The 27,458-nt window shown below is 41.6% G+C and overlaps 1 protein-coding gene across 4 annotated transcripts in view; it reads right to left on the minus strand.

The window, feature by feature from the left end:
* The window catches only part of HECW1 (HECT, C2 and WW domain containing E3 ubiquitin protein ligase 1), a 442,767-nt gene that overhangs the window by 284,291 nt on the left and 131,018 nt on the right, over nt 1–27,458 (minus strand). For 2 of the 4 annotated variants that reach the window (XM_071215076.1, XM_071215075.1), the window contains exon 3: nt 16,230–16,287. The exons of 1 other annotated variant lie outside the window; for it this stretch is intronic. In XM_071215076.1, the coding sequence (XP_071071177.1) occupies nt 16,230–16,256 (27 nt within the window). In that variant the 5' untranslated portion in view covers nt 16,257–16,287. Of the gene's footprint in view, nt 1–16,229; nt 16,288–21,979; nt 22,161–27,458 lie in introns of all 4 variants that reach the window. One more of the 4 variants, XM_058296745.2, reaches the window with a different exon arrangement.

Genomic DNA, 27,458 nt, shown 5'->3' on the forward strand with positions numbered 1-27,458 from the left:
TGAAACCCCACCACACTGGACTAACTGCATCTTCCCCAAAAGGAGATAAACTCCACTTAATGTGGTACAGAACTTCCAAGAGTCACACAAGGGCAGCCAACAGGTGGGAAACAGCAAAGGGAAGAGAACAAATCTGATGACAAAAAGACATTCAAGAAATGTTTCTCAAGAAAAAATGATTCTTCCTCATTCAAAGAATGTCCTTGGGATACTACGCAAAGCATAACAACAAAGTTAGTACTCTAAATGTAAGGCTCCCTTTTTAAGGAAAAAAAGAGGCAATTTTATCTACATCCAAGACTTACTCTACCTTCTCTTTGCCAATAACTTTCAAATTTTCATTTCTAGCCCAAATGTCTCTTCTGTGCTCTGGATTCCTACATCCACTTGAATGTCTCAGTCTCCTGAACCCATTAGATTTTTATTTCCCCACAGGAAACTTGTATTGTATTGGTATTGGAGAATGTTCCCTGGACCCAGACTGTCTGGGTTCAAATCCAATTCAAGGTTTATTAACGATGACTTTGGGCAAGTTACTTAACCTCTCTGTGTCCAGTTTCCTCACCTGTAAAATTGGGACAAAATTAGCATCAATCTCTCACTCTTGCTGTGACGGGGGTTAATGTCTGAAAATTTCTTAGACCAGTGCTTGGCATATAGAAGGCACAATGCAAGTGCTTACTAAGTAAAAGTAATAATTCTTGTTCCCTATCAGTTTCCTTCATCAGTAAATGGCACCTTCATCCACCCAGTTACTCAAGCTGAGAGAAAACTACAAGTCATTCTTGATACCACTGACTCGTTCATCTCCCATATCCAAACAATAACCAAGTCCTCTCACTTCCAATTACTAAATAGATAAAGAACCCGTCTCCCTCACACCATGTTTGCTGCTACAGTGGTCCAAGTCACCATCGTTTCTCACTGGGACCACCCCTATGGCCTCTTACCTTCTCTCCGACTACTCTGGTGTCCTGCTTTATCCAGAGCTTTAGGAGTTTTTTTTCTTAAACACAAATCTGTTTAAATAATCCCTGCTGCTTATTCATGAAAATCTTCCCACTTTTCTTAGAAGGAAAACAAAAATCTGTGTTGTGGTCTATCATACCTAGTCTCTCCCCTATCTTTTCCTTGATCTCTGTGTTGCACTGTAGTGGTTTGGAGCATTTTGTACTCCAGAAAATAAGTTTGTAAATTTAATTCTGTGGGTGTGAACCTATTGTAAGTAAGAATTTGTGATGAGGTTACTTTAGTTAAGGTGGGGCCCACTTCTATCAGGATGGGTCTTAATCCTATTACTGGAGTCCTTTATAAGACAATAAAATTCAGACAGAGAGAGAGAGAAAGCCACAGAGGTAGCATCCAGAAGCTGAACATCAGTAGAACCCAGAAGAGAAGGGACAGACTAGAAGATGCTGCCATGTGCTATGCAAAGCGACAAACTAAGGACCAAGGATTGCCAGCAATGCCACAGCCTTCAGGGAGAAAGCATTGCTATAATGATGCCTCAATTGGGACTTTCCCATAGCCTGAAAATTGTGAGCAAATGAATTGCTATTATTTAAGCTGAATGATTGCATGGTATTTGCTTGAGCAGCCAAGGAAATGAAAACACCTACCTACCTGGGCCTTTCGGTTTTTCCACATGACATGTTTTATCTTGCTACTGAGGCTTTACACAGACCTGGAACATCTTCCCTTCTCCATATCTACCTAAAATATTACATTTAGATTTAAGCTCAGATGGCATTTCATTAAGGAAGTCTTTCTTGACCCCTTGATGAGGTCATAACCTGTTATTTGTCCTCACAACATGGTATATTCTTCCTCTACAAAAATTTTGTCAACTTTATGCCATTCCATTCCATTGCCTTCTGACTTAAATTGTTCCTGATCAGTCATCACTGTTTTTATCATTGTTCTTCTCTATGAAATGTGTCACTCCCCCCCCCCCCCGTGGCTTTTTTATGATTTTCCTTTATCTTTGCTTTACAGAAATTTGAGTTTCATGTGCATAGGTATAGTTTTCTTTGCATTTCCATTACTTAGAGTTTACTGAGTTTCTTGGATCTGTAGATTGGTGTTTTTCCATCAAATTTGAAAATGTTCAGCCCTTATTTATTCAAGTATGCTTCCTGGCCCATTTTCTCTCTTTTAATCTCTTTTCCAATTACAAGGATGTTAAGCCATTTGACAGGCCACTAGTGACTTGCAAAATATTTTTCAGTATTTTTTCTCTGTATGCTTTACATTGAACAATTTCTAATAACCAGTCTTTCACTGATCTTTTCTTTTGCAGTTTCTTTTCTGCAGTTAAGCCAATACAATGTTTTATTTTAATTTCAGGTATTTAATTTTTACTCTGTAATTTCTATTTGGTCTTTTTAATGGTTTCTCTGCTGATATTACTCATCTTTTCATCCATTCTGGTCATTATTTTCTGAAAATCCTTGAATCTATGGACAAGAGGTGTTTTAAAATCTTTGTCTCCTAGTTCCAATATCTGGATCATCTGTGGTTCTGCTTCCATTGATAGCATTTTTCAGTTGTTTGTGGATCAGAGTTTCTTGCTTCTTTGCATGCTTTATTATAATTTTTAAGTTATATATTGGACATTGTTTACAGATGCAGAGTGCAGGCTAAAGTATACTTTTGTTTGTTTTTTTCCTGAATGTTACCTCTTTCCTATGTCTTGGTCTATGACTGGGCTGCATCTCCCAATGCTAGATGTAGGGGTTTTCTGTCATGGCTCTTCCCATGTCCAGCAATTTAACTGCTATCAAGCTCATGCAATTTGCCTCTACTAGCTACTATGCACAAAAATATACTTCCTTTTGCCAACAAGTTATAACAGGGCCTATGACAACTCTATAAGTACAGGTAGTCAAATAAGTAAATGTGCCATTTCTGACTCTACTTAATGCCTCTGAGATCAGCTTGAATGAGTCTAGCTTTCTTGAAACAATATATCAGAGACTGAGTCTGTTCTGTCTACATTCCCATTCAATTATATTGCCTCAGTCCAGTTTTGGAGCCATTCCTGACCAAGTCCTATAATGATAACTGACCAAGTCTCTAATTAGTCCCAGAATCTGTTATCTGTATGCCCCTAGTCTTCAGTAGTGGCATGCTACATGAAAACAAGTATGGAGGATAGAGTATTACCTGGCTTTGAATGCGAGCTCCACTACTTGTTAACCCTGGTACCTTATTAACTTTCCTGAGTCTCGGTTTTGCTCTCTGTAAAATAGAGAAGCAGTATCTGCCTGACAGGATTGGGAGAATTAATGAGCATTTAATAATGAGCATTTAATGAAAACTTGCTCTGTGCTAGGTATTGTTCTAAGTGCTTCACACATGATATCTCATTTGATCCCCCAAATATTCTTTGTAGTGAGTATTATCATTATTATTACTATTACTAGTTCCATTTACATATGAATATTTGGGGGCTTAAGAGAAGTAAAGTACCTTACCTTGGGTCATTTAAGTCAGCAGCAGTACACCATAGATATAAACTTAAGAAACCTAAGGCCAGATCCTACATTCTTTATCCACTGTGCTAAAGTTCCTGGCATTTCAACACTATTTTTATTACTACTAATATTACTATACTTAATAATACAAACAAATTAAATCCCCATGAAATTTGTTTGGTCTACATGGCTGAGCTCTGTGCTGGTTTTCTACCGCCGCCCCCTCCAGTAGGGATTTGTTGCATTCCATCTACCAGAGTTAAAATGCTGACCTAAAACCCTATGCCTCTTGCTTTGAATTCTAACTAACCTGCCCTGCTAATATCAATCTCCTTACCCTGGAGGTAGAACACTGTTCTCCTGCTTAGATTAGCAGCTCCTAGAGTATTCCAAGGAACCATGAGTTCGTAGATAGTAGATTAAAAAATTTTTTGTTGTCAACGTTACATTTTGGAGTCCCCATCTTCTCACATACTAAACATTCTGTGAGGGTCTGCAGCAAATAAATTAGATTGGGTTAATTTAACTCAGTGTTTCCCATCCTTATATGACTACAGAACCTTTTTTGAACAACTACTAATATCTCACTTTGGAATATGAACACATACACAATATTTGTGTGACTATCTATAGTGGCTTGTTCATTTCTATGGTTACACAACCTTTACACTAGGAGTGACAGTTCATATAATGAATGAATGATGCGAAGGATGAGAAAATACCTAATAATAATGACTGTAACACTAATTGTTAATTCTGGAACAGGAAGAGGATAGACATTTTCTTTTGTGTTTCCTGATTTCTTATGAATGATACTAAAATGTTTAGATCTGAAGTTGAAATAAAGCCTTAATCTAGTGTGATAGGCGAATGTGCCAAACTCAGCCAGGTAATGGTGCCCAGTTGTTTGGTCAAGCAATCACTGGGCTAATTCTAACACAAGGGCATTTCATGGACTTTAATTATCAGTGAGTTGATTGCATAGATGGCTAGTTACATCTATATTCACCTGAGTGACACCTCATGCAATCAGTTCAAGACCTGAAAAAGGAGAACTGGTTTCAGCATTCAGAGAGAGAATTTCCATTTCTACTTCAGACAGCCAGTGTCTCCTGGAGGACTCACTGAGGACTTTCATCAGAGTCACTGCCTTGCAGCCTGCCGTATGGAATTTAGACTTGTGCATCCATCCCCATGGTCATGTGAGATAATTTTATAAAATCTCATACATTTACAGGTATCACCTGTTAGTTGTTTCCCCAGAGAACCTTAACTAATATATCTAGCATACATGGAACCAAACAAATGATTTGCAATACATTGTCTACATACATTTTTTTCTTTCATTTTTGGGAGGAGGAGGTAAAGTCATATACAGAGAAGGAGAATAGAGAAGAAGCCTCTGCTCTAGGAAATGTTGCTTTTAGTGTAGCAGCTTCTACTTACCTAATCACTCCCTTGATACACATTGGGCTAATGTATTACTTATTAATTATTCCAGTATTTCATCATGGTATTATTAGTTAGGAGAAATTACTTTGGCATTCATTTTTTTAACTGCCATGTTTCTACTTGGCTAGCACTGTAATTCCTTTTTGCCCAGTGTTCAGTAAGATCTCTTATGTCAAACCTAGCTTTATAATTAACGTACTAACTTTTCACATTTACTATTTTGGGTTGTATGATAAAGGAAATAGCTGTTATTATTTTCCCTGAAGACTCTCAAAATATTTTGAGGGTCTACTATGGACCTAGAATATGCTTTAACTCCTAGAGCAATTAGTGAGAGAAGAAGAGCCTAAATCCATCTTTCTAATAAAAGGAGATGATGTTCAAGGTAACGGGCAAGGCACTTTAAAAAGACAGTGTAGACAAGACAAAATAAAAACCTCAGCTTGTTTTCTTTTTCATGGCTCTTAACATTAAATAAGAGGACAGATTTTCTTGGTGTAGATGATATCACTTTTTAGGAAAATGAAAGAAATCTCTTTCCCTTATTTGATTAAATACAACTCACATTTCAGTTCCCTAAATGTTCCTGCCTTAGGGATATCTCTCTGCACCTCAGTCCATGTAGAGTTCAGACTTTCTGCATGCTCAGAATATCAGCTGTAATTTGAGTGACTATTCACAGTATCTAAACTGTGAGCTCTGGAAAGCAGGGCTTTGCTTACCATTTCACTGCCTATACCTAACAGAGTGTCTGGCCTGGAGTAGCCACTCTACAAATATTTATGAATAGATAATGTTAAATAATGCATATTTGTTGAATGAATCTTGATTTATGAAATGGCAACTAAAGTTCTCAAAATAACACAACGTAGTACCTGAAACCATACTCAATTCCTCAATTATTTTTATTTCAAACACTTTTGCTTAGAAGTAGTATTCCAGATGAAGAATCAACATGAATGGGGTAGTTCCTTGTATTACACGGGGCACACCTGTTGAGCTTTAAGATGCCTCAAGAATTGAATAACATAGAATTGAAATTCTAATTTTAATTTATTGTATTGATTGATGTTTTCATTTCTCAACTTAGAGTTGTATCTTTTCAAATGCAAATGTAATAAAAAATGGGGAATGGATTATTGGACTGAGTGTACAGAGTTGTTATTGAGCACATAGGGAGACGAAGTGAAGGAGACAAAGGAAGACAAAGTGATCCCTTGTTAATAGTAGGAAACATGACAGGGAGGAGAGAACCAAGAAGGTGACCACTAGAGAAAGTAATTAAACATTCCTCCTTCAAGTGATACTAAAGGGCTTTAGGGCAATAAGTAAACTTGGGGCCAAGTTCAGATAAATAACAGTTAGAGTTGGCTCTATGGTTGTCAATAATGAAGAGAGTGGCCATTTCTCTTGGAGGTAGGACCAATACTGAAGAAGAGAGGAGACATAATAACCCAACTTAGGTGGAACTGAGAAGGAATTCTTGGTTCTTCAAAAACTTTATATCTTAGAGCTAGAGGGCTGATACTCCTGCTGAGAAAAAAAAAAAATCTATGGTGAGGGAGGCAAAGAGGTTTTTGTAGAGGTTCTCGTGAGTATGGAACAGTAGATTGCATTTCAACTTAATGTCTGATATTGTCTTACATTGTACATTGCCCTAAACTCCTTGACACATTGTTCCAGGAAGTGTGCTCATCTAAGTTTTCAGATATTTCCAGGACAGCTTGGAAAGTAGAAAAGTGCTACCTAACAATATTTCATAAAACTAATTACCTGAGGGAATACATGAAAAACTGCAGATACAAATGCTATAATACAGGGTTAATGGACCATGTCATATTTTCTTCTCTGTAACCAATATCTAAATTGTATAATTTTTTAAAACTTAAATGTACCTTTATTATTTTGCCCTCAATGGCCATTGATTCTTCATAGGGAAAAAAAAAAAAAAGGATCTTCTGTGTTTGACCTCCTCAGATTTGAGAAAGACCTGAAGACTAACTTGGAGCCTAACCCAGGAAACAATCTTGTTTGCCAGGCAAATGTTAATCAAACCTGGGAATTCATTAACAGTCGATCAAGGAAATTTGCCTGGGAAATTCCTTTTAGAATGAACTTTTGGTAGAAATAGAGCAGTCAGTACAGACTCAGAGTCCAAAGATCTGAATTCCATTCTAGATTATTCAGTGGACAGCTTTAAGTGAGTCCCCTTTCTTCTCTGTGTCCTCAGTTTAAAAAATAAGGCTGGGGGGAATGCTAATCAAGTGAGCCAATGTATGTAAAAAGCACCTGGAAAACTGAAAGTGTTCAACAAATGTAAGAGAATCATTAAAAAGCTGGTATTGAGCCCAGGCAGAGCCATCAGCAGCCACAATAAAACAATCTGGTTTATTCTGACAATTTTGTTTGTGGGTTTCTACACAGACTTCTGTATGAAATAAAGCTGATATTTCAGGGAAAAAAAAGAATTTAGAGTTGAGCTTAGCTAATTGATGTATAAAGGGAAGCTGCATTATCATCATCATCATCACCATTCCTACCAATCACTGAGCAACTCCTGCTTCAGGTATGTGGCAGGGTCTTTCCCTACATTCTACAATTTAATTCTCTCAAAAGCTCTAAGAGGCTGCTCTATTATTATCTTCATTTTAGAAATGAGAAGTTAGAGGCTCAATGAAGTTGTCAGTGGTTCCTAAACTTGGCTGAGCATTGAAATGATCCAAGGAGGTTTTTTTGTTTAAATGCAGATGCGTGGGCCTTACCAAAGAGTTACCGAATCCATGGTCTCTGTTGGTGGGTCCCAGGCGGTTGCAAATTTACTTTGAAGCTCTACAGATGATTCTATTGAGCAGCTAGGTTTGCAAACTCCTGGACTAAGCAACCTACCCAAGGTCAAAGTCGGATCCTAACCCAAACTGGCTGTCAAACTCCCCATGTCAGCTCTGAACCACTTTTCTCTATCTTGCCTGACTAGTGAAAACAGTCTGTTTAATTTAACAACTTCCTTTTAGTGACTTTAATTGTTTTTTTCCACATTCCATATTCACTGTTAAGCTACACTGGAACATTACCTTCCCCTTAATGAACACTTAGGTGTTTACGGAGAATGACTTAGCTTCCAAGGATATTTTATACTGTGTCCATGATATGGAAACATTTACCAATAGCTGAATATAAAAATCAGCAAAAAGTAAAATCACAAAATGCACAGGTCAGTGTTTGACTGTGGAAATTAATAACCAATGGGAGGAAGTTTTGCATGAAGTTGTTGAATCACACTGGAGGGGTTGAGCACCAAGGAAGTGGTAGAAGCCTGTTCACAGATTGGGCAGTGGTAGAAGCAGATGTTTTTCTAACTCACTTGTCCCCATGAATTTCCTGCAAATCTTATTAAAATGCAGATATGGATTTAGTAGCTCTGGGAAGCACTTGAGAGCCTGCATTTCTAAGCAACCAGGGGATGGTAAAGGTGGTGGTTCTTGGAGAGAGGTGGTCGCAGCCTTAGGGAAACTATAAAGAGATCCACTCTCAGAAGAATAAGCACAGGCTTGGCAAGAGAGGAGAAAGCATATTATAGAATCAGACTTGCCCTCACTAATGAGGAATACTGGCTGGGGCAAAAGGTTGTGCAGAAGATTCAGAGGTGACCTTCTGAAATGAAGACAGAGCCATGCAGCAGGAGGTCAGGGACTAGCCAGCAAAGAATCTACTGCAAGAGAAGGTTTAAGTGAAAAGTACACTCAGACATTGATTAGAGGTTTAAAAATGTATGTTATGATAGGGACGTTTAGAAATGTTCTATGTATGTAGTTAAGGGAGTGACTCTGGACCAATGTTGGTTGAATCAGCTGAGACAAGAAGGGGGACACTGCCAAACACTGACATTCTTCAGGTGAGCCAGTGACCGCATTGGAATGTGTGCCACTGAGCAACAGGTCCCACTCAGATGGCACTGCCACTTGCAATTGCTGTGTTAAACGCCTGCCTCTCAGGTAATGGCATTCTACTCTGCAAAACCACACAGAAATTATATAATGTTCATGGGGGCAAAGTAACATGTGTCCTGGCCAATTCCATTTTGGGGAAAGTTAGGTTTGGAAAGGATTTAGTGGATAGAATTGAATAAGGGACCAAAAACGTAACTAACCAGAGAATGAGCTTGAGTTTCTTATTAAGCAGAGTGTAATGAACCCATAACCCCAAGAACAAGATCTGTGACTGTGCTAAGTGAAGATAAATTAGAAGGTTGTGAAACCACGATGTCGCGCTTGTTCCACTGGCTACGTGGGAGACATCCGACACTGCAAATGGATAGGGCTCATTCTTTGACTTCGGATGCCTTTGGCAACTTAGTTGGGGTCTGTGATAGCTTGGCGCCCTGACAGCCCCTTGAAGCCATCAAAGAGAGTCAAATCTATATCAAGTGATCTGGAGAGAGGAGGAGGAAAAAGCATCCACCATGCCCACCCTGGGTCCACCCTACCCTCGGAGAGGAAATGAATGGCTGTAGAGCTAGCATCAACACAGGAGAAAACAAGGACTGCCCACAGAGACCATCTGGGAGGAGAGCTACCTGGACTGGGGCAAATCCAAGGCCCTATGCCCCTCTGACCTGAAGGGACCTCCTCACTCAGCTCCTGTCAATTGCTTCCAAGCAGGATGTGGGCCCAGTGTTGCAAGAGATTGGATATCTTTTCAAAAGAAGCTACAACTCTGAATTTGCATATGAAACTGCCTACCTTTTTGTAAAGTCATCAAGAAAATCAAATCTTACAAAAAATGAAAAACCCCTGGGTAGCTCAAATAAAATAACCATCCCAAATAAAACAACATCTGGGCTATACATGTATATCTATACACTGTGTGTATAGATATATATATATACACTCCCCCCTTCCGCCCACCCCGAGATGACTCCATTTCCTTATTTCTTTTGTTCATTGTCTGTTTTTTTTTTCTTTGTTTTTTTTTAGGAGGTACCAGAAACCAAACCTGGGACCTCCCATATGAGAGGCAGGCACTCAACTACTTGAGCCACACCTGCTCCAGAAGTCAGGGTGCAAAGGCAGAGCAGGTAAAATACCAGGATGCTCCTGACTCTCTCTTCTCATCTATCCTTACCCTGCCCTGTCTTCTTCTTAGCATTGCACTGTTCCTGGCATGCTTATTTTTTATTCATCTTCTGACAAACACCCCCGCAACTATAATAAAAACTTCATGAGAAAAGGGTCCTATCTGTTTTGTTCTGGGCTATATCCCCAATACCCGGAATGTTTCTGGTATATAGTAAGTGCTCAATAAATAGTTGCTGAGTGAACAAATGAATGACTGAGTCCATGCTTCCATCTAAAACATTCAAACCCAGCTGAACTTGTGTAATAAGGGCCCTTGAGTTTAGTGTCTAACTCCTACTAGTTTATAAAGCAGCTTTGGGCCAGAACGACCTAAGATAATTTCTATCCAAAAACTTTAGGGAAAATAAAATATTCCCAAATCCTATTTCTACTTTCTTTTCCTGGGTGACATAGCTATATATATTTTTCCAGAAACAGAGAACTGCACTTGGGAAAGGAAAATACATATCCACTCTTGTTCTATATTTAGCTGTGATCATGAAAATACTGACTTAGTGTTTGAGATCGTGTAAAGCAAGAACCTTCATTAAGAAAGCAGAACTCAGCAAACAGAACCAGGCACCGTATCTGCTTACGTACAGCGCAATGCCGAGAATACTGCAGAATATTAGCAATGCTGTGTTCGCTAAGAATTTTGCACAATGCCTATGGGTAGGAGAGGGAAAAGCAATGCTGGGGAACTTCTAGTTCTTGCTGACAAAGAAAATTTTGAGCTCTACATTTACTACTACCAAGCAAGAGAAGTTTTTCAGCTGCATATAAAGCCAGTGCTACTTTGCTTGAGCAAAATCCCACACTCTACAGCACTTAAAAGAAGCAAAGCTCAAAGCTGTTGGCTATACGTGCTTTTTTTGCCATGTGCTGGCCTGGAGAAAAGAGCAGTGCAGTGTGCATGCCCTAGTTTAAACCAATCCTTGTGAAAGTCTTCTTCCTTTCCCTAGCTCCCTCTCTAGGCTTGAGCTCACAAAGGGATTAGAAATAAATTCCCCTTTAAGTGAATAAAACAAATTATGTTTAAACGATAGTCCAGGCCCTTTATCAAAGCACTTACTTTGAAGTAATGGGACTGATTATGTATTCAAAGCAAAGAGCACCTGCGTAAAGAGAAGACTCAGAGGTTTTCAACGGCCGTGGCCTTGATTTGTGCTCCAAGGAGCTGGTCCTGCTGAGCACACTTGACCGAAAGGGCTGCAGCCTACGCTGCGGCAGGATGATGCTCTGGTACAATTACTGGGACAGGCTGTGAGCAAGACAGCAGGAAGATGTTACTTCCGTGCTGAGATTGCTGCATGGAGTTACTACTATCAAGTATCAAGAGCGGCCAGGGTTCCCCAGGTGATCCGTGCCTGACAGAAGTGGGGTGAGGGCAGCACCTTTCACCTGCTGGGGTGAAGGTGAGCAGCCGCTGAAGGAGGCATCGGGTCTCAGGGCAGATGCCTTCCGAGTCACCCACGGTTATCTGTTTTCTTGAAGTAGCCCCTTGACCTGCCAAAGGCATAACTAGCATACCCACGGCAGTGATGGGCTGTGCTACTTACCTCCCATAGTCCAGTAAAGCCGAGTTGGAAGCAGTGACCACAGCAGAGCAAGAGGGGACCCCACGCTGCTCCTAACTCTGTGGGGTCCAGACCACATACTGCTCAATACCATTGTATTTACCATTAGTGACTTAGATTCTGGAGCATGAAAACTAGGAGGAAGGGGAGGAGGAGGGACAACAGTCAGCCTTTGAATTGACCTCCCATCTCAATAAATGCAGAGAATTAGTGCTGTGTTGATTGGTGTCAGGATGACAAATTATGGGGTTGAATTAAAGGCTTCTGATGACTTGGTTACGTTATGCCTGGATAACAATCTACCTGAAAAGCAAGACAGAATTATAGTGTCTATTTAGGGAAGCCAGCCCTGGGCTTTAGACAGGCTCTGTGCCTCTGTCTACTAATACATCCCAGACAGAGTCTACCACCAAGGATGTACTGTGGGTGGGCTGGGGTTAAGGAGTAGGAAACCTGAGGGGTCATTTTCAGTTTTGAAGATTTAGGCAGAAACTCAAAACTTATGTAGAATGTTATAATATCTTTTACCATGTGTAGCTTTTATTTTTTTTTTAAGATTTATTTTTTATTTATTTCTCTCCCCTTCCCGCCACTCCCCCTCCCCAGTTGTCTGCTCTCTCCATCCATTCACTGCATGCTTCTCCCTGTCCGCCTGTATTATTGTGAGCAGCACCTGGAATCCGTGTCTCTTTTTTGCTGCATCTTCCTGCTGTGCCAGCATCCGGCGCATGTGGCGCCTCTCCTGGGCAGGCTCCACTCCTTTCACGCTGGGCGGCTCTCCTTATGGGGCACACCCCCCATGGGGGACACCCCTGTGTGGCATGGCTCTCCCTGCACACACCAGCACCCCGCGTGGGCCAGCCCACCACACGGGTCAGGAGGTCCCCGGTCTGAACCCTGGACCTCCCATGTGGTAGGTGGAAGCCCCATCCATTGAGCCAAATCCGCTTCCCACCATGTGTAGCTTTGGGGGTCAGGAAAATGAATGACAAGGTCCATTCTGGACCTGGAGAGGTGGTACCCAGTCATAAGCAGACCAGTGGAGCCTGTGGGCTGGGTGCTGAGCTCAGGCTTGGCTTCAGTCCTGCCACTCCCCAGTGACCTGAGAGAAAACAAAACCTTTCTGGGCTTCACTTTCTACCTGAGAGGCTTTTTAAGATCCCTCAAATCACAAAGCCCTATTCTCCCATGTGCCACCATGTAACATGTGCCCTGATATAGGATGGAATCAAATGAGCCAAGTTTTCTTCCACTCCTTTCCTTGCTTCCACATGAGGCAGTGAATTTCAGTTAAGGACCACCTCTTGGCACTATGTCTCCACTCCTGTCTCTTCTAACCAAACTTGGAAAGGACCAGAAGCGCTGATTTTCAAGGTCTTCGGAGGTTATAGCAAGTCCCGGAGGGCGCTGCTCAGATCCCCCTTTGAGAAAGGACTCTCTGCTCAGTTGCGAGGAGGGTGTTCAGTGGTGGACAGCTCCCAGCTGTCTCTCATCATCTTCTTAGGGTGTCCCAGCCGATGACTGAGCAAGGTGGGGGGTACCAGGACCTGGCCATTCCCACCAATCAGGGTTTCTCTTACAGGAAATCTTTGCTCCTAAATGCCCCATTGGGCTGGCAGCAACTCTGCACAGCTGTGTCCTCCTGCACAATTCTCCTTCTTCCCATTTTCTTTCATGGCATTACTTTCCTTCCATATTTCCTGCATCTGCTCCCCAGAGCACCTCAACAGACACGGAGATCTTAGTCATTCTAATGACTAGGCTCTTATTATTTTTTCTCCAAAATGGACTTTTGACAGGCTTTGGCAAACCTTTCTTTGAGTGGCAAAATTCTTGCCTTTGTAGCATGAAGATCTGCTGCATGTATTTCTTTTCCATTCCCTTACTCACAAAGAGGTTAAGTTCCAACCACTTTTAACCAGTGGTCCTCAACCAGGGGTGCAGGTAAAAATAACCCAGGGCCTTTTACAATATGCAAATGCCCAGGCTCCAAAAGCAAAGCTATAATTGGTGGCTTGAGATGTAGCGCTGGTGAGAATCACTACTTTTTAGCCTGAAATTCCCCCTTGTTTGGGCCTCTTCCAGAAATGAGCCTTCGTCCTCCTGAGGAACATTACAGAAGTTGAAAAGTGGGCACGAATTAAATGATCAATGAAATGATCCCCATTTCATCTCTAGATACTTTCACAAGTCCAGCTAGCAATGCTGCAGTCTCATTTCAGAGCATGATGAATCTTCTTGGAAAATACTATAGAAAGATTAGTCCCAGAACACTTAGCATTTACTTTTCATGGGAACTGGAAATACATCTCTTGTATCCTGCCCTTTCAGGTTTCCACTGTAATTGTTGTGGAGGAGGCTGTGGTTACACTCATATTTCACAAATTGAAGTCCTTAGAAATTATCAGTTGCCATCCCCATCTCCTCTTTCCTGTTACCCCGCGAGAGATGACTCATATCAATGACAAGGGAGAATATTCAGCCATTGTGTTTCCTGGATCACTGAATAAAATCCCTAGGATCATCTCTGAGGTACCTGTGCTGTTAGATTTGTGGAGTTTTATTTTCAGGCAAAGCTTGTATCTGAAGAGGTATGAGCTGAGAATCTCTAGGACAGGAGAGCCCTAACTTCCAAGGATACTAGTCCTAGAAAGAAGAGTGGCAGGTGGGCGGCCCTCTACCCAAATGTTAAATGCAGGCAAAAGGAACTACATGGTATTTTTTAAAAAAATATTTATTTATTTATTTCTCTCCCCTTTCCTCTCCACCCCGGTTGTCTATTCTCTGTGTCTATTTGCTGCATCTTCTTTGTACTCTTCTGTTGTTAGCAGCACAGGAATCTGTGTTTCTTTTTGTTGCGTCATCTTGCCGAGTCAGCTCTCCGTGTGTGTGGTGCCATTCCTGGGCAGGCTGCACTTTGTTTCACGCTGGGCGGCTCTCCTTAGGGGGCGCACTCCTTGTGCGTGGGGCTCCCCTACATGGGGGACACCCCTGCGTGGCAGGGCACTCCTTGTGCGCATCAGCACTGCGCATGGGCCAGCTCCACAAGGGTCAAGGAGGCCCGGGGTTTGAACCGCAGACCTCCCATGTGGTAGACGGATGCCCTAACCACTGGGCCAAGTCTGCCACCTACATGTTATTTTTAAAGGACTTCTCACTGTATCTTCATAGTCAAAGAGAAAACACAAAAGTCCAAGGGAAATAAAAACAAGAACAGAGTGCTGTGCATTGGAAAAAGCAAGTTTTTCCTCATAAAAGGTAAGCCTTGCCCGAAGGGGGAAGACCAGAGTTTGGAGCAGCTGAGTAAATTTAAAGACATATATCTCCCCCTAAGCTCTGAGGATGTGAAAAAATGACGGGTGGGGTGGCTCTGGCTGCAGAACAAACTGGAGATACTGAGCAAGTAAAAGGGGGCTCGCAGGTATTGTACTGACGGACTGGGAATTCAACAGCTCATGATTAAGGACGAATCTAATGTTTTCCCATATGTGCTCAACTAAGTGTGTTACCCAGAACTTTCGAATTCAGAAAGCTGCCTCTGCCTAACTTGTAAGCAAAGGTGTGTGGGAGCAGACATTCGAGTTTATGGTTGCCACACCCACGTGCCAGCCAGGAAAAATCAAGCAGCTCACATACTCCTCCAGGCTTCAGTCACTTCTTGCAGGGTTATTTCGAGGATTAGCTGAATACGCTGTGTGGATACGCAAAGATTCGCAGAGCGCTATGCAAATGTGAGCTTTTATTCCTTTTCTTTAAACAAAGGGGGCCTCTGAGGATTGGCTGGGTGGGTAGTGGCAGAGCAGCTCTGAAGCCCAGTGGATCAGCACTCCAGCTGCGAAAGGCAGTCCTCAGTTTGGAATTTGTTCCTTACTTACCTACTAGGAGACTTTGGAACAGTTACTTAGCCCTTGATACAGGCTCCTCCTATGTAAAATGGGAAAAGGATTGTACCTATCTCTTAGGATTGCTGTGACAAGAAAGGAACTCACCCATGAAGAGCACTGAGCAGAAGTCATGACATATAGTTGGTGTTTAGTAAACATGAGCTGCAAATTCTGTAAACCTGGGCTGCTTTCTAACCTTGCAAAGCTGTGAGTTATAGGAAGGCACTTGGGGAGTCACAGGAAAGCTGTCCAGTTAAAAAGGAACAAATCCTCCAAAATGACCAGCCTGACTCTGAGATCTCATAGAAATCAGAAGGAGAAATCATTGCTCTGGTCTTCAGGTTGCTTTCAGTGTGTCCATATTAACTGTGATTAATTACCCACTGCCCAGCAGAGCTCTCTGCTATAATTTTGGAAGAATCCCCATAGAGTGTTTTGTTTCAGGTACAAATTCACTTGAGACAACTGTACGTTCACATAACACAAGAGGGACTAGACATGCAAAGAACGGCATTTCAAAATGGAGCACAGTTGATTTCTGGGGTGGATGCAGGTGGCGGGGAGGGGACGGTTGATGGATCTCACATGTCAGGGCTGCACTTGGGAGAGCTCCCGGGCTGGGACAACTGCAACGGGCACTGGGCTGAGGCACATTCCATTATGAATGGGGTGGGTTTATAATGGAATGACATGGATGGTTTCTTATAATCAGAAAAGCACACTGACCTTCACGCTACACAGGTGCAGCAGCATAATGACCCACCACGTGTACGCGCATCGATTCCTGGGGAAGAGGCCAACGAGGTTAACTCAGCGTGTATCTCAAGCAAGCAAAGTCAGTGACATTTTCCCACACAGCCGGCCATAGCCCCCCACCCCCTCCAAGGTGCTTGGTCAATGTACTCATAAAATGAAAAGACGCCCACGGATCCTACTCATTTTGATAAAATGGCTAACATGCAGCAAGCAACATTATCTTATACCATGGATAAGTGGACTGGAATTTTTAACTCCACACTTTAAAAAGTCAGAATCATGGGCCTGGAAAATTCTTTTTTTTCTTTTCAGGGTTTCACATGGGATACAGGAGGGGAAGGAAAGTTCTATTCCCCTGGTGCTCTAAGAAAAACGACCTGAAAACATCCTCAGATATGCTCCGTTCATAAAATCCCCCTGAACCAAAAGGGAATGATATCTACAATTAAAAACTTCTGAAAATTGGACTGACTTCGTCCTAAAGTCTTTACTTGCTCAGGCATTTATTCAGATGTGGAAGAGTCAATGAGGAGCACCGTCCCCTTATGTGTATTGTTCAATAAAGTCTCTATCACCCCAGCGGCAACCAGCTTGTCATCATTGGTTAACAATGTCAAAAATTAGGCTAAAGGAGTTGAATAGAGAGACACTCCCATGGGAAAATTGCTGGTGGTATTCCACCAGGCCCCCTTGAACACGCATCGCTTTGGCTTTGCTGTTATGCCTCTGAAGTTAATCATAGCCACGAAAGTAATCAATATGGCCTTACTCCAGGAGACAGCGAAGTATGAGGTCAGCATCCCAAACCCCCCGTGAAACCCAAGTCTCTGCTGACAAATGAGTTCATGCAAGAAACAAGGAGCAAGCTTGCATTCTAGGGGCACAGATTATGTTCTCAACCCTAGTCCAAGTAAACTGAAATAGGGGGGAGAGAGAGAGAGAGGGAGAGAGAGGGAGAGAGAGGGAGAGAGAGGGAAAAAGAGGGAGAGAGAGGGAGAGAGGGAAAGGGAGAGAGAGAGAACCTAATGGTTCTAGAATCTGTCTGCTTCTAGCCATTTTGCCTATCTCCACCTTGGTCCAAGCCACCATCCTCTCCCATCCCCACACCCCTCCAATCGGCTTTCACAGGTCTTCCCACCTCCACTCTTGCCCTGCTCTCAGATACATTCTCTACAACAGGCAGAATGCTCTATAGAAAAGGAAAACCTGACCATGCGTTTCCTTGCCTTTGTGGTTTCCCATTTCCTCTAGAACAAAGTTCTAAGTACCAGTTAGAGACTCATTTCAGCCAAACATGCAAATTGTGTGCTGAGCCAGAACCAGGCGGCCCTGCCCTCCCTCAGCGCCGCCACCTGCCTCTCATCTCCCCACTCGGAACCTCTGGCCACTCGAGGACTTAGGCAGTTCTTACTTCTCCTTCCTTTATGACTTCCATATGTCTTTCCCTCGGCCTTGAACATACTTCTCCAAGCCCTTCACCCATTTCCTCCCGCACCCCCTTCAACCTTCAGTCGTCTTCTCCTCCGTGCATCTACTCCCAACCGCAGGCCAGGACAGATGCCCTGGAATAGCACCCTGTACCGATGTTCTGCAGATTTTACCATAATTCTTAATGAACTGTTTATGTAATTATTTATTTAATGTCTGTTGTTCAACACCAGCCCAGAGCACCCTGTGATCTGGGGCTGTTATCTTTAGTACTGTAGCCCAGCACTAGCACAGGGCCATGGCACGTGCTCAATAAGCACTTGAATGAATGAATGAGTGAATGAGTGAGTGATCAGGACTGAGTCCTTGAGGAACTCAAGAGTCCAGATTTTAGAGGAGATAAAAGGAGCCTTTTGCCTCACCTGTTCTAAGCCAAATGTTGATCCAATTAAATCAAACACGTACACATTAGGGGAGTAAACAGAATAGATGCTATTTCTGTAGCACTTAATATTGGGGATGCTGGCTTATTTCACTTAGACAAAGTAATTGTTTTTTACAGTTTACTAATTGTTTAATGGCAGGAATTGACATTGGAAAAGAGGCACCTTTCAGAAAAAAGAGTAGAAGCAGAAGTGGAGACTTTACAAGGAAGTGAACAGGGATTAAAAAGAATCGATGCTGAAATCTCACAGCACCCTACCAAGGAGGAAGGCCTGGAAAGAACTTTTCTATCAAGAATAAATGGGAGCCCCAGAAAATTAAGGAATTAAGGAGGGGATCAAGTGAGCTCTCTACAGGAGAGCAACCAGATCAATGTTTCTACCCTTTTCTTTCAGCCTTTCTTTGGCTTTACATATCTGCATTTGCTCTTCATGGGATCTCTGCACCATAAATGGGTGCAAAGAAATCAAGCAGGGGGAAACCCAACAAGAAATGACAGTATTAGGGGGTGGTGAAGTTTTACCTTGTCAGTCCCCTGAGGTCAGAACAATTCTTCCTTCAAATGCCCAGGTAATGCATATGTAACTCTACCTGGTTCCCCTCCCTCCCTGACTCAAGTGGATGTGCGCCTTGAGGAAACACTCTTGCAGCGCAGCCACTGTCCTGGGCAGCAGGGAAGTCAAGTGGGAAGGAGGCCTTGGAAGGATCTTTCCATAGGACCCTGGCAGAAGCCCTAACACACCGCGACAGAGCGCAGGGGCAGAGCAGGGGCGGTGCAGGGCGCACACTCTGCTAGGCTGCTCCTTAGGCTGCCGCACGCCTGCTTCAGCTCTCCACACCCCAGCCTCCTCTCCAGTGCCCTGGGGATGTGCCCTCCAACAGGGCCATTACTATCAGCCAGCACCGAAGGCGACACTCCCACCTCCACAGCCCGACGCTCTGTCACTCCTACTAGGTCAGTTAGGTAGAAGTTACAACTTTGAAAAATCAAACAAATCAGGTAAGATGTTATTCCAGGGCCAAGACAGACCCTGTCCCTATCCAAAACAAACTAAAGTTAAAAAACAAAACAAAAACAGAAAATATGCCACTGGCCCTCAGACTATACTGTGATTTATCATACGGTAATAAAAAAAATTTTTTTTTGCTATTTTACTTCTCTCTCTGTATTAGTTTTGATGTCTGCTAATTGGAAGATGTTTGAGAAGGAGATTATTTATGGATGGATTGGATAAAAGCTGCTAGTGCTGGGGAGCAGAGTAGCTCAAGTGGTTGAGTGCCTGCTTCCCAAGTACAAGGTCCGGGTTTCAATTCCTGGTACCTCCTAAGAACAAAAGAAATAAACAAATGCCAATACCAAGATCTCATTGGGAAGCTGATGTAGCTCAGTGGCCCTGGGTTAAATCCTGGCTATCTCCTGAAAAAAAAAGCCACTAGCATAAATTGATTTTTTAAAAATTTTTTTCTCCAATTACAGAAACAATGTACATTTGCCCAAAGCCAACCATTCAGGCAATAAACAAGAGGATTAAAAAGTCACTCCTAAGCCTACCCTTTGAAGAAAGTCAGAGGTCCAGATTTGGCTCAGGTTTCTCATTTTTAAGGGGTGGCTTGAGAGAAGTGGCACGAAGTTGCTGCCTTCTGGTTGGCATATCTCCCTGCTGGCCCCAGTGGCCTTGGGGTGGGCAGTAGGGGACATCACAGGAAAGAAGGCCCAGATTTGCTGGTCCTCAGAGGGGTTTAGTAACGTCTAAAAGGATTTTACATTTATGTTAAATGAATGCAGCCCCCACCTCCAGAAAGAATATCAGCTGAAGCAATCACCCGTCACAAATCAGTGCAATCACAACTATTTTTAAAGTTGTCTTCAGTGTGAACAATTTACACCTAGCATGTGTTGGGTTCCAACGGGAGATGCCAAGTTGCAGAGATAGTTAAAGCATGAATTTGGTTTCCATGGCCCCAAACCCTCAAAACGACTCAGTACCCTCCTCCTCTCACATGAGACAGCTTAGCACAGTGTCTGCTATCCGATACTTACTGACTGAACGAATGAATAAGTGAAAGAAGGAATAACCCATACACCCATTCCATATACACGAACAATTCCAAATACACCACACCAGCCCTCCCTGGAAGGGAAAACTAAGATCAATCACATATGGTTTGAATGAAGTTTTTAAAAACATATTTATTCTTAGAGATCAGAAAATTATTTACCTTAGTTTAATAAACAATTTTTGTTGAAAGATTCCCCCAAATTCTTTATTACTTGAGATGTTTTTTTTTAAATTTCTCCCTCCCCCCCACTTGTCTGCTCTCTGTGTCCATTCCCTATGTGTTCTTCTGTGACCGCTTCTATCCTTATCAGCAGCATGGGAATCTGTTTCTTTTTATTGTGTCATCTTGCTGCATCAGCTCTCCTTGTGTGTGGTGCCATTCCTGGGCAGGCTGCACTTACTTTCACGCTGGGCGGCTCTCCCTACGGGGCGTACTCCTTGTGCATGGGGCTCCCCTACTCAGGGGACACCCCTGCATGGCAGGGCACTTCTTGCGCGCCTCTGCACTGTGCATGGGCCAGCTCCACACGGGTCAAGGAGGCCCGGCGTTTGAACCGCGGACCTCCCATGTGGTAGGTGGATGCCCTATCCATTGGGCCAAGTCTGCTTCCCAGCTTGAGGTGTTTTCACTAGATCTTTTCCCTCATCTTGGTGTCATGGCAATGATTCACTACCTGACGGTTGGTATAGATAATGCATTGGGAAAAAAAGAAAGAACCACCAATCCGGACCTGGTGTTGGAAGTCCTGTTTTCAACTTCGTGACGATGAATCTATCAACATGACTTGGGATCTGATTGTTTTGTTTTATCTCAAAGAATTGACTTCAGTCCTTAGTCTCGATTCCTTTTAAATATTCAGGAGATATCAAGTGTACTATCAAGTAACCTTGGGATAATATTTTAAGTATTTCATTTTCCTGAGATGTCTCATAGTGATCCTGGCATGGATGACTTGCAAATTCTCAGGCTCTTCCACACTCATCTATCAGAAAAAATTGGCTTTGACCCACAGGCCAGGTTGCATTTGAAGAGCATGGATTTAATGGCATAGCCAATGGGTTGTAATCTTTCTCCAGTTCTCCAACATATCATGACCAAAGCTCTACTAATAATGCTACCTGAAGGGAAAATAAAGATGTCTTGACTTTAAACTCCCTAGTTTCCCTATCTCCCCATTTGATATTTTCTTCCCCATCTGATCTTCTTTGGACCCATCCTGGTACTGAGAAAGATAGTTTCCAGAGATTACCAGTTTGTTCCTCTAGGCAGTTCAAACCTCATGATGAGGCAATACAGCTATGACCACTGTGGGTGCAGCTCCCACCTCCCCAGCTTCTTATTCCTCAGGCTCCAAGTCTAAGCAGCAAAGTGACAAGGTCAGTACAGGGAGCTGAGCCGAGCCCTGGGGCAGTGGTGAGGAGGGGCTGGGGACAGCTCACAGCCAACCCTTGAGCTAGGTCCTCCCCACCAGGCCCACCCCTGGGAAGGCTGCGATTTATTGCTGTTCAGCTTAGGGCCCATTGTTTTTTCCCCAACCTTCCTGTCCCATTCACAGCACGTCTCTGATAGAGAAACATTCACAATAGAACGCCTTTCTTGAATAACTTCCCAAAAAAGCTGTTTTCTAAAAACAAGAGCTGATCTCAGGATGTTTTCATTAAAAACAGATTTCAGTGACAGACTATCAAAACATTTTCCTTGTACAATAAGCAGTATGATGGGGACAGAATTACACAAAACACGTGGGCGTAACACGTGGGCGTAAGTCTCCACTGGGTATTGAGTACCTGGCTCCCACTGGTTTCAGGAGCTCATTTAACTTTTCCACCTCGGATATGGGAATAGACATCAGTGGATTCAGTGTTCGTTCATGCTCCAAGTGGCAGAAACAGAAAAGTGCTGGTGATCTTCATTTCTGCTCCTATTTTCAAAATCTGTCATCAGTCTTCTTTGAGGGGTGGGGTTTGCCTGTAGTGTTAGGGGGTCAGAGAGGCTCTATATAAGCAAAGCAGACTCAGTCATTCAACTATTATTAACCACCTACCACATGAGTCACAGAGACTGACAAACACAATAAATACATAAAATATACACCTATATTGTGGGAAATTTTAAGAAGGAACATTCAATGAGAAATGAAATGTCGAATTGTGTTAGGAGGTGAAATTTTAGACTGGATTTCCACGGAAAGCTTCAAAGATAAGGTGATTTTAAGTAAAGATCTGAAAGAGGAAAAGGAGGTGGGCAGATGGATATCCAGGAAAAGAGCTCTCTAAGCAGAACAGCAAGTGCAAAGGTCCTGAGGCGAGGAGATACCTGGGTTGTTCAAGAAACAGCAAAGAACCTGGAGCAAAGAGGATAGTAGGAAATGAAGTTGGAGGAGTGAGGAAGAGCAGGATGGAGATGGGAAGTCACTGGAGACCTCTGAGTAGGGGAGTGACCTGAACAGTATCTCTCTATGGCTGCTGGTTGGAGAACACACTGAAAGGAAGGCAAGGAAGGAAACTGGAATCCAGGATAGACAAAATGGTGGCTGAACAGCGAAGGAGCAGTGGGGAGGTGAGAATTTGGTCAGAACTGCAGATCTAAGAGAGCAGACACTGGCAAGGCTGTATTGCATTGAAATTGTAAAGCCTCTAGTTAACGTTTTGCTCGTTTAGCAATCACTGTATTTCATATGAGGCTCTTCTAGACAGAGGAGGAACTTCTGCTGCTCCTTACTTGGTATTCTGACTACCTGCAAGGAAGCTCATTTCTGGATAATATACTTATATTAAATGAAAAAGCTTAAAGGATCTCAGATTCACAGATTAGGTCACTGCTTCATTTTCCCTAACCAGAATCCGGTATTTTAAGGGCTTTTAGGCTGGTTGCAAAGACTTCATTTGTATTTTCAGTTTTTAGCATTGTCAGCGTTTTCCTATTTTTTTAATTATAAAAGTAACTCATTCTTACTGCAGAAAATATGAAAACTATAAAAAGCAAAAACGGAAGGAAAAAAAAGGTATCCAGAATCCAGAACCTATCACTGTTAGCCAATGTTGTATATTCCTTACAGTCTTTCTTTCCTTTTGTATTAAGACATATTATTTATACAACTTTGAATTCTACTTTTTTTCAATAAAATATAAGCATTTTCAATGTTCTAATATTTTTTCATAAATACAATTGTAATGGATGCCTTTTATAAACATGCCATAATGGAACTCATTGTTCCCTATTTTGGACACTTAGGTTGCTTTTATTTCTGCTATTTGATAATGATGGGACAAACATCTTTACACACTATTTTCCGCATTTTGCTTTATTTTGTTAAGAAATGCTATTGCTTGAAAGAGCGTGGCTGAGCTATAGGTTGCTGACACATATTGCCAAGAGGCCTTATGCAATGGCCACACCAATTTATACCCCAAGTACCATACATGTGAATGTTCTTCTCACCACCAACTCAATAACATTGCTTATTCTCATGGTTCTTCGTATCCCACGACCCTTTCTACATTTTCAAAGTTCTCTTAACCATTTGTGTTGCCCTTTCGTGAACTATCTGATGTTGTTCTTGAATGCTTAGCTACTAAAGCTTGGTAATATTTTTAAAACTAAGTATATGGGTTACATTAGAACATCAAGCTTTTGTCTACCATCCTGTTTCAAATATTTTCCTAAGGTGTTATTTGATTTTATTTTTGCATACTAATGAAAGATTTCCAAATTTACATATTCAAAATCTCTTCTTTCTCATCCCTTTTAATGCTTTAATCTTAGAAAAACCCTTATTCTCCCTACCCACACACATAGGGATAAATTTTATATCTGCATGCATCTAGTATGCTAGAGAACTATTTTGAAAAACTCAGCTTTTAAAATCATTTGTAATTTACCTGGGTATATTCCTCACTGATACCTACTGCCCCTCTTATCATATATCAGTTTTTTCCATGTACTAGAATCTCTCTTGAGTCTGCAGTTTTATGGATTTACTGTCTTTTCTGGAGTCAGGGCCACATTATATTCATTACTGAAGTTTAAAATATGATCATGTTAATCTCACTTCATTCCTCTTTTGCCCTCTGAAAATGTCTCTACTTTCTGTGTTCTATTTATTCTTTCATAAATATTTCAGAATAATTTTATTTCATGGCAGAAACCCTGAAGTGATTTTTATCTATAAAATATGAATTAAAAATTTATAATAACATATAAATTAACTTGCAAAATAATACTTTACAGTATTCCATTTTCTCATGAAAGAACCTGGAATGTCTATCAGAGAATATAAATCATCTATGTCTCTTAATAAGGTTTCATAGTTTTATTTACATACATTCTGCAGTTAATGGTTAAGTATGGGTATTTTATGTTTTCAGTACTGCTATGAATAGTATACTTTTAAGTTACTTTTTAATTTTATATTCTGAATATTGCCAACTTTGTAAACTGTCCTATTAATTCAAATAACCAGCTATTTCTCTTGCACTATACAAGGATACAATCATGTCCCTAAAAACAATGATCATTTTGCCCTCGTCTTTACAATATTTCTCCCTGTAATTTGTTTTATGCCATTGCATTAACCAGAACTTCAAGATCAATGTTAACTAATTACTAAAAGTGGTGGCCAATTTTGTATTAGCTCTGTCAGTGAAGGAATGTATTGAATTGGAAGCAGGGCACTGGTCACTAATTTGACGTAGGTATTCATTTCTATATTATATTATCTGTATGAACATATTCACTAGTAAGTCATTTTGCTAAGAATAGTGGTAAGAATGTTCACCAAAGGTAAACTATGATAGGTCGTTTTTATGATATGGTGGCAGAAATCAGAATGTAGCTCTCAACTTTTTGACGGCTGAAGATGGCTCTAGCACTCTGCTCTAAAGCCCCTGCTGCCACACACCCAGGCGGGGCCTCCCACAGGCTGTTCTTACCACGTCTTGGCGCAGCTCACGTAGGCCCATTCCTGGGAGAAGCCAGACTCTTGGGAAGGAGGCGTTTAGAGTTACATGGTAGCAAGAAAGGGTTCCACCCAATCTTCCTTCCTTCCCGCTCTCCTTCAAAGGAGTCCTGCATCACTTCCAGACCCTCCCCAGCTCCTTCCCCAATCGCCGCCCCCCCCCCCCCCAAGAAATCGTTGGCACATTGAAATTCCATTTCAGCATCTCCTTCTCAGAGGACCTGAACTAACACAGAAGCTGATTGACTGGGTCTGTGAACAGAAAATTCAGACCATGTTACTCTCAGACTGATCAGCTGAATTGGCAATGCTCTTTTGAAATCTATTACTTTAATAATATGAAAAGGCAAAGAATCTGAGCAGCGGATGAAGAGCAGCATGTATTGTAGGGCACACAGTCTTCCTAGCCACCCTCGCGTTTGATCCTGACCATCACACCACAGAGGGACCCAGAAAGAAGTCTCAGGCTGCTTAAGCATCTTGATCAAGGCTATTTACAGAGCTACATCATTTGAATCTTGGTTCAGAATTCTTTTGATTTTAATCCCAATGTTCTCTAAATTCATATAAAACATGTTTTTCATTATTATTTGGTTTATGAAAGAAAATATGATCTCTAATAGCATTGTGGCTTTTCATGCCATTATCTAAAAATTATTTAATAATGCAAAGCAAAATTCTATTCAAGTAGTAATCAATATATCCTATGCATATTCTTATAGCACCCATAGGAAATTGACAGCATTTTCTTATATTACCCATGGTCATTAACTAGCCTTTTTGGTATCATGAATTATTTCATTTTAATATTTTTAAAAAATTCCTCACTCTAGAAATAATATTACATTTGGGGAATTTACTGGTAGTAAGATGTGTATCTCTAGATTTCTGGTTTAACTACACTATAAATATTTCATTCATGTGCATCTTGAAATTTATTTAGTCAGTTTCCTACTGAGGAGCATTTAGGCTGTTTCCACTCTTTTATCATTTATTTATTTATTTATTTATTTATTTATTGCTATTATAAGCAATATTGCTTTCTTGCCTATGTCTCATTGTGCACATGTATGAAGGACCTTCAAGGCTAGGCACAGATGTGGATGTGCTGGTACGGTGTGTAAACACATCCTCCACTTTGCCATAAGGGCCACAGTGCCCCCAAAGAGGCTCAACTAGTTTGCTCCTCACTGTTGGGGCAGCTCCCACTACTTTCTTGCCAGTCCTTGCTATTGTCATCCTTCTTTGCTTTTGAATCTGATAGGTATGAAATGGTACATCATTGTGGGCTTACTTTCCTTTTTTTTTTTTTTTATGATTAGTTCCTATGACTTCATTCCCCAGTCACGGCTTCAACTCTTAAACACAGGACCATCACCCTTCAGTATCTTCATAATTCCTCTTTCCACTGCCAGGCCCTAGACAAACCTCCTCATCTCAGCAGTAGACTTTCATTCTCTCCCATCTGTAATGGTACCCTATGGCCTACAGGACAGAATCCAAACTTTTTTTTTGAGGGGGGGGCATTTTTCTAAATGTTATTTTTAAAGATGCTTAGATTATATAAATATTACATTAAAAATGTAGGGGATTTCCATATGCCCTGCTCCCTATCCCTCCCACACTTTCCCATACTAACAACATCCAAACTTGCTAACACAGCAAACTCATGCTCCACAGTCTGGCTTCACCCCTTATCCCAGATACTGCCTCCAAATATATTACGTTCTATCCTGCTGTCCAGTAATTCTAGAAATGTCTCTTATTTGCACTCCTTTGCAGATGCTATTAACTTTGCCTAAGATGATTTCCTTTTCTTAGCTTGGGGGATCCCACTCTACTCCAGGTTCAAATGCCACCTTCCCTAACTCAGCCAGGTTGTCAGAGTCCTTTAGAGGTTTTGGCATTTGGCATTTAACTATCAGTACATCAATCATATTGTATTGGGCTTCTTTGCACATGAACCCTCCCACTGGGCTGCGAGCTCTTAGACTCAGGGATAATGTCCCATTGATTTCACCAAACTCCTGGCCCTGGGTTCAGATAGCAGTGGATGTAAGTAAATGCTGATTTACATTAAGCAGAGTTCAGTCTTCTTTGGAAGAGCAAATACATCCATTCATTTTATATGCCTATTCTAGATGCTAGTAATATAGCGGTAAATAAAACAAATTTTCCTTTTCTACCATGATGTAACTGACATTCTAGTGTGGGAAGATGGATAAGAAACAAAAAGAATTGAGTTATATAGAGTGGTAGAAAAATAAAGCAAGGACATGGGATATGATAGACTATGGGGTAGGGGCATG

The sequence above is a fragment of the Dasypus novemcinctus genome, chromosome 5 (assembly GCF_030445035.2).
Source record: "Dasypus novemcinctus isolate mDasNov1 chromosome 5, mDasNov1.1.hap2, whole genome shotgun sequence".
NCBI lineage: Eukaryota > Metazoa > Chordata > Mammalia > Cingulata > Dasypodidae > Dasypus > Dasypus novemcinctus.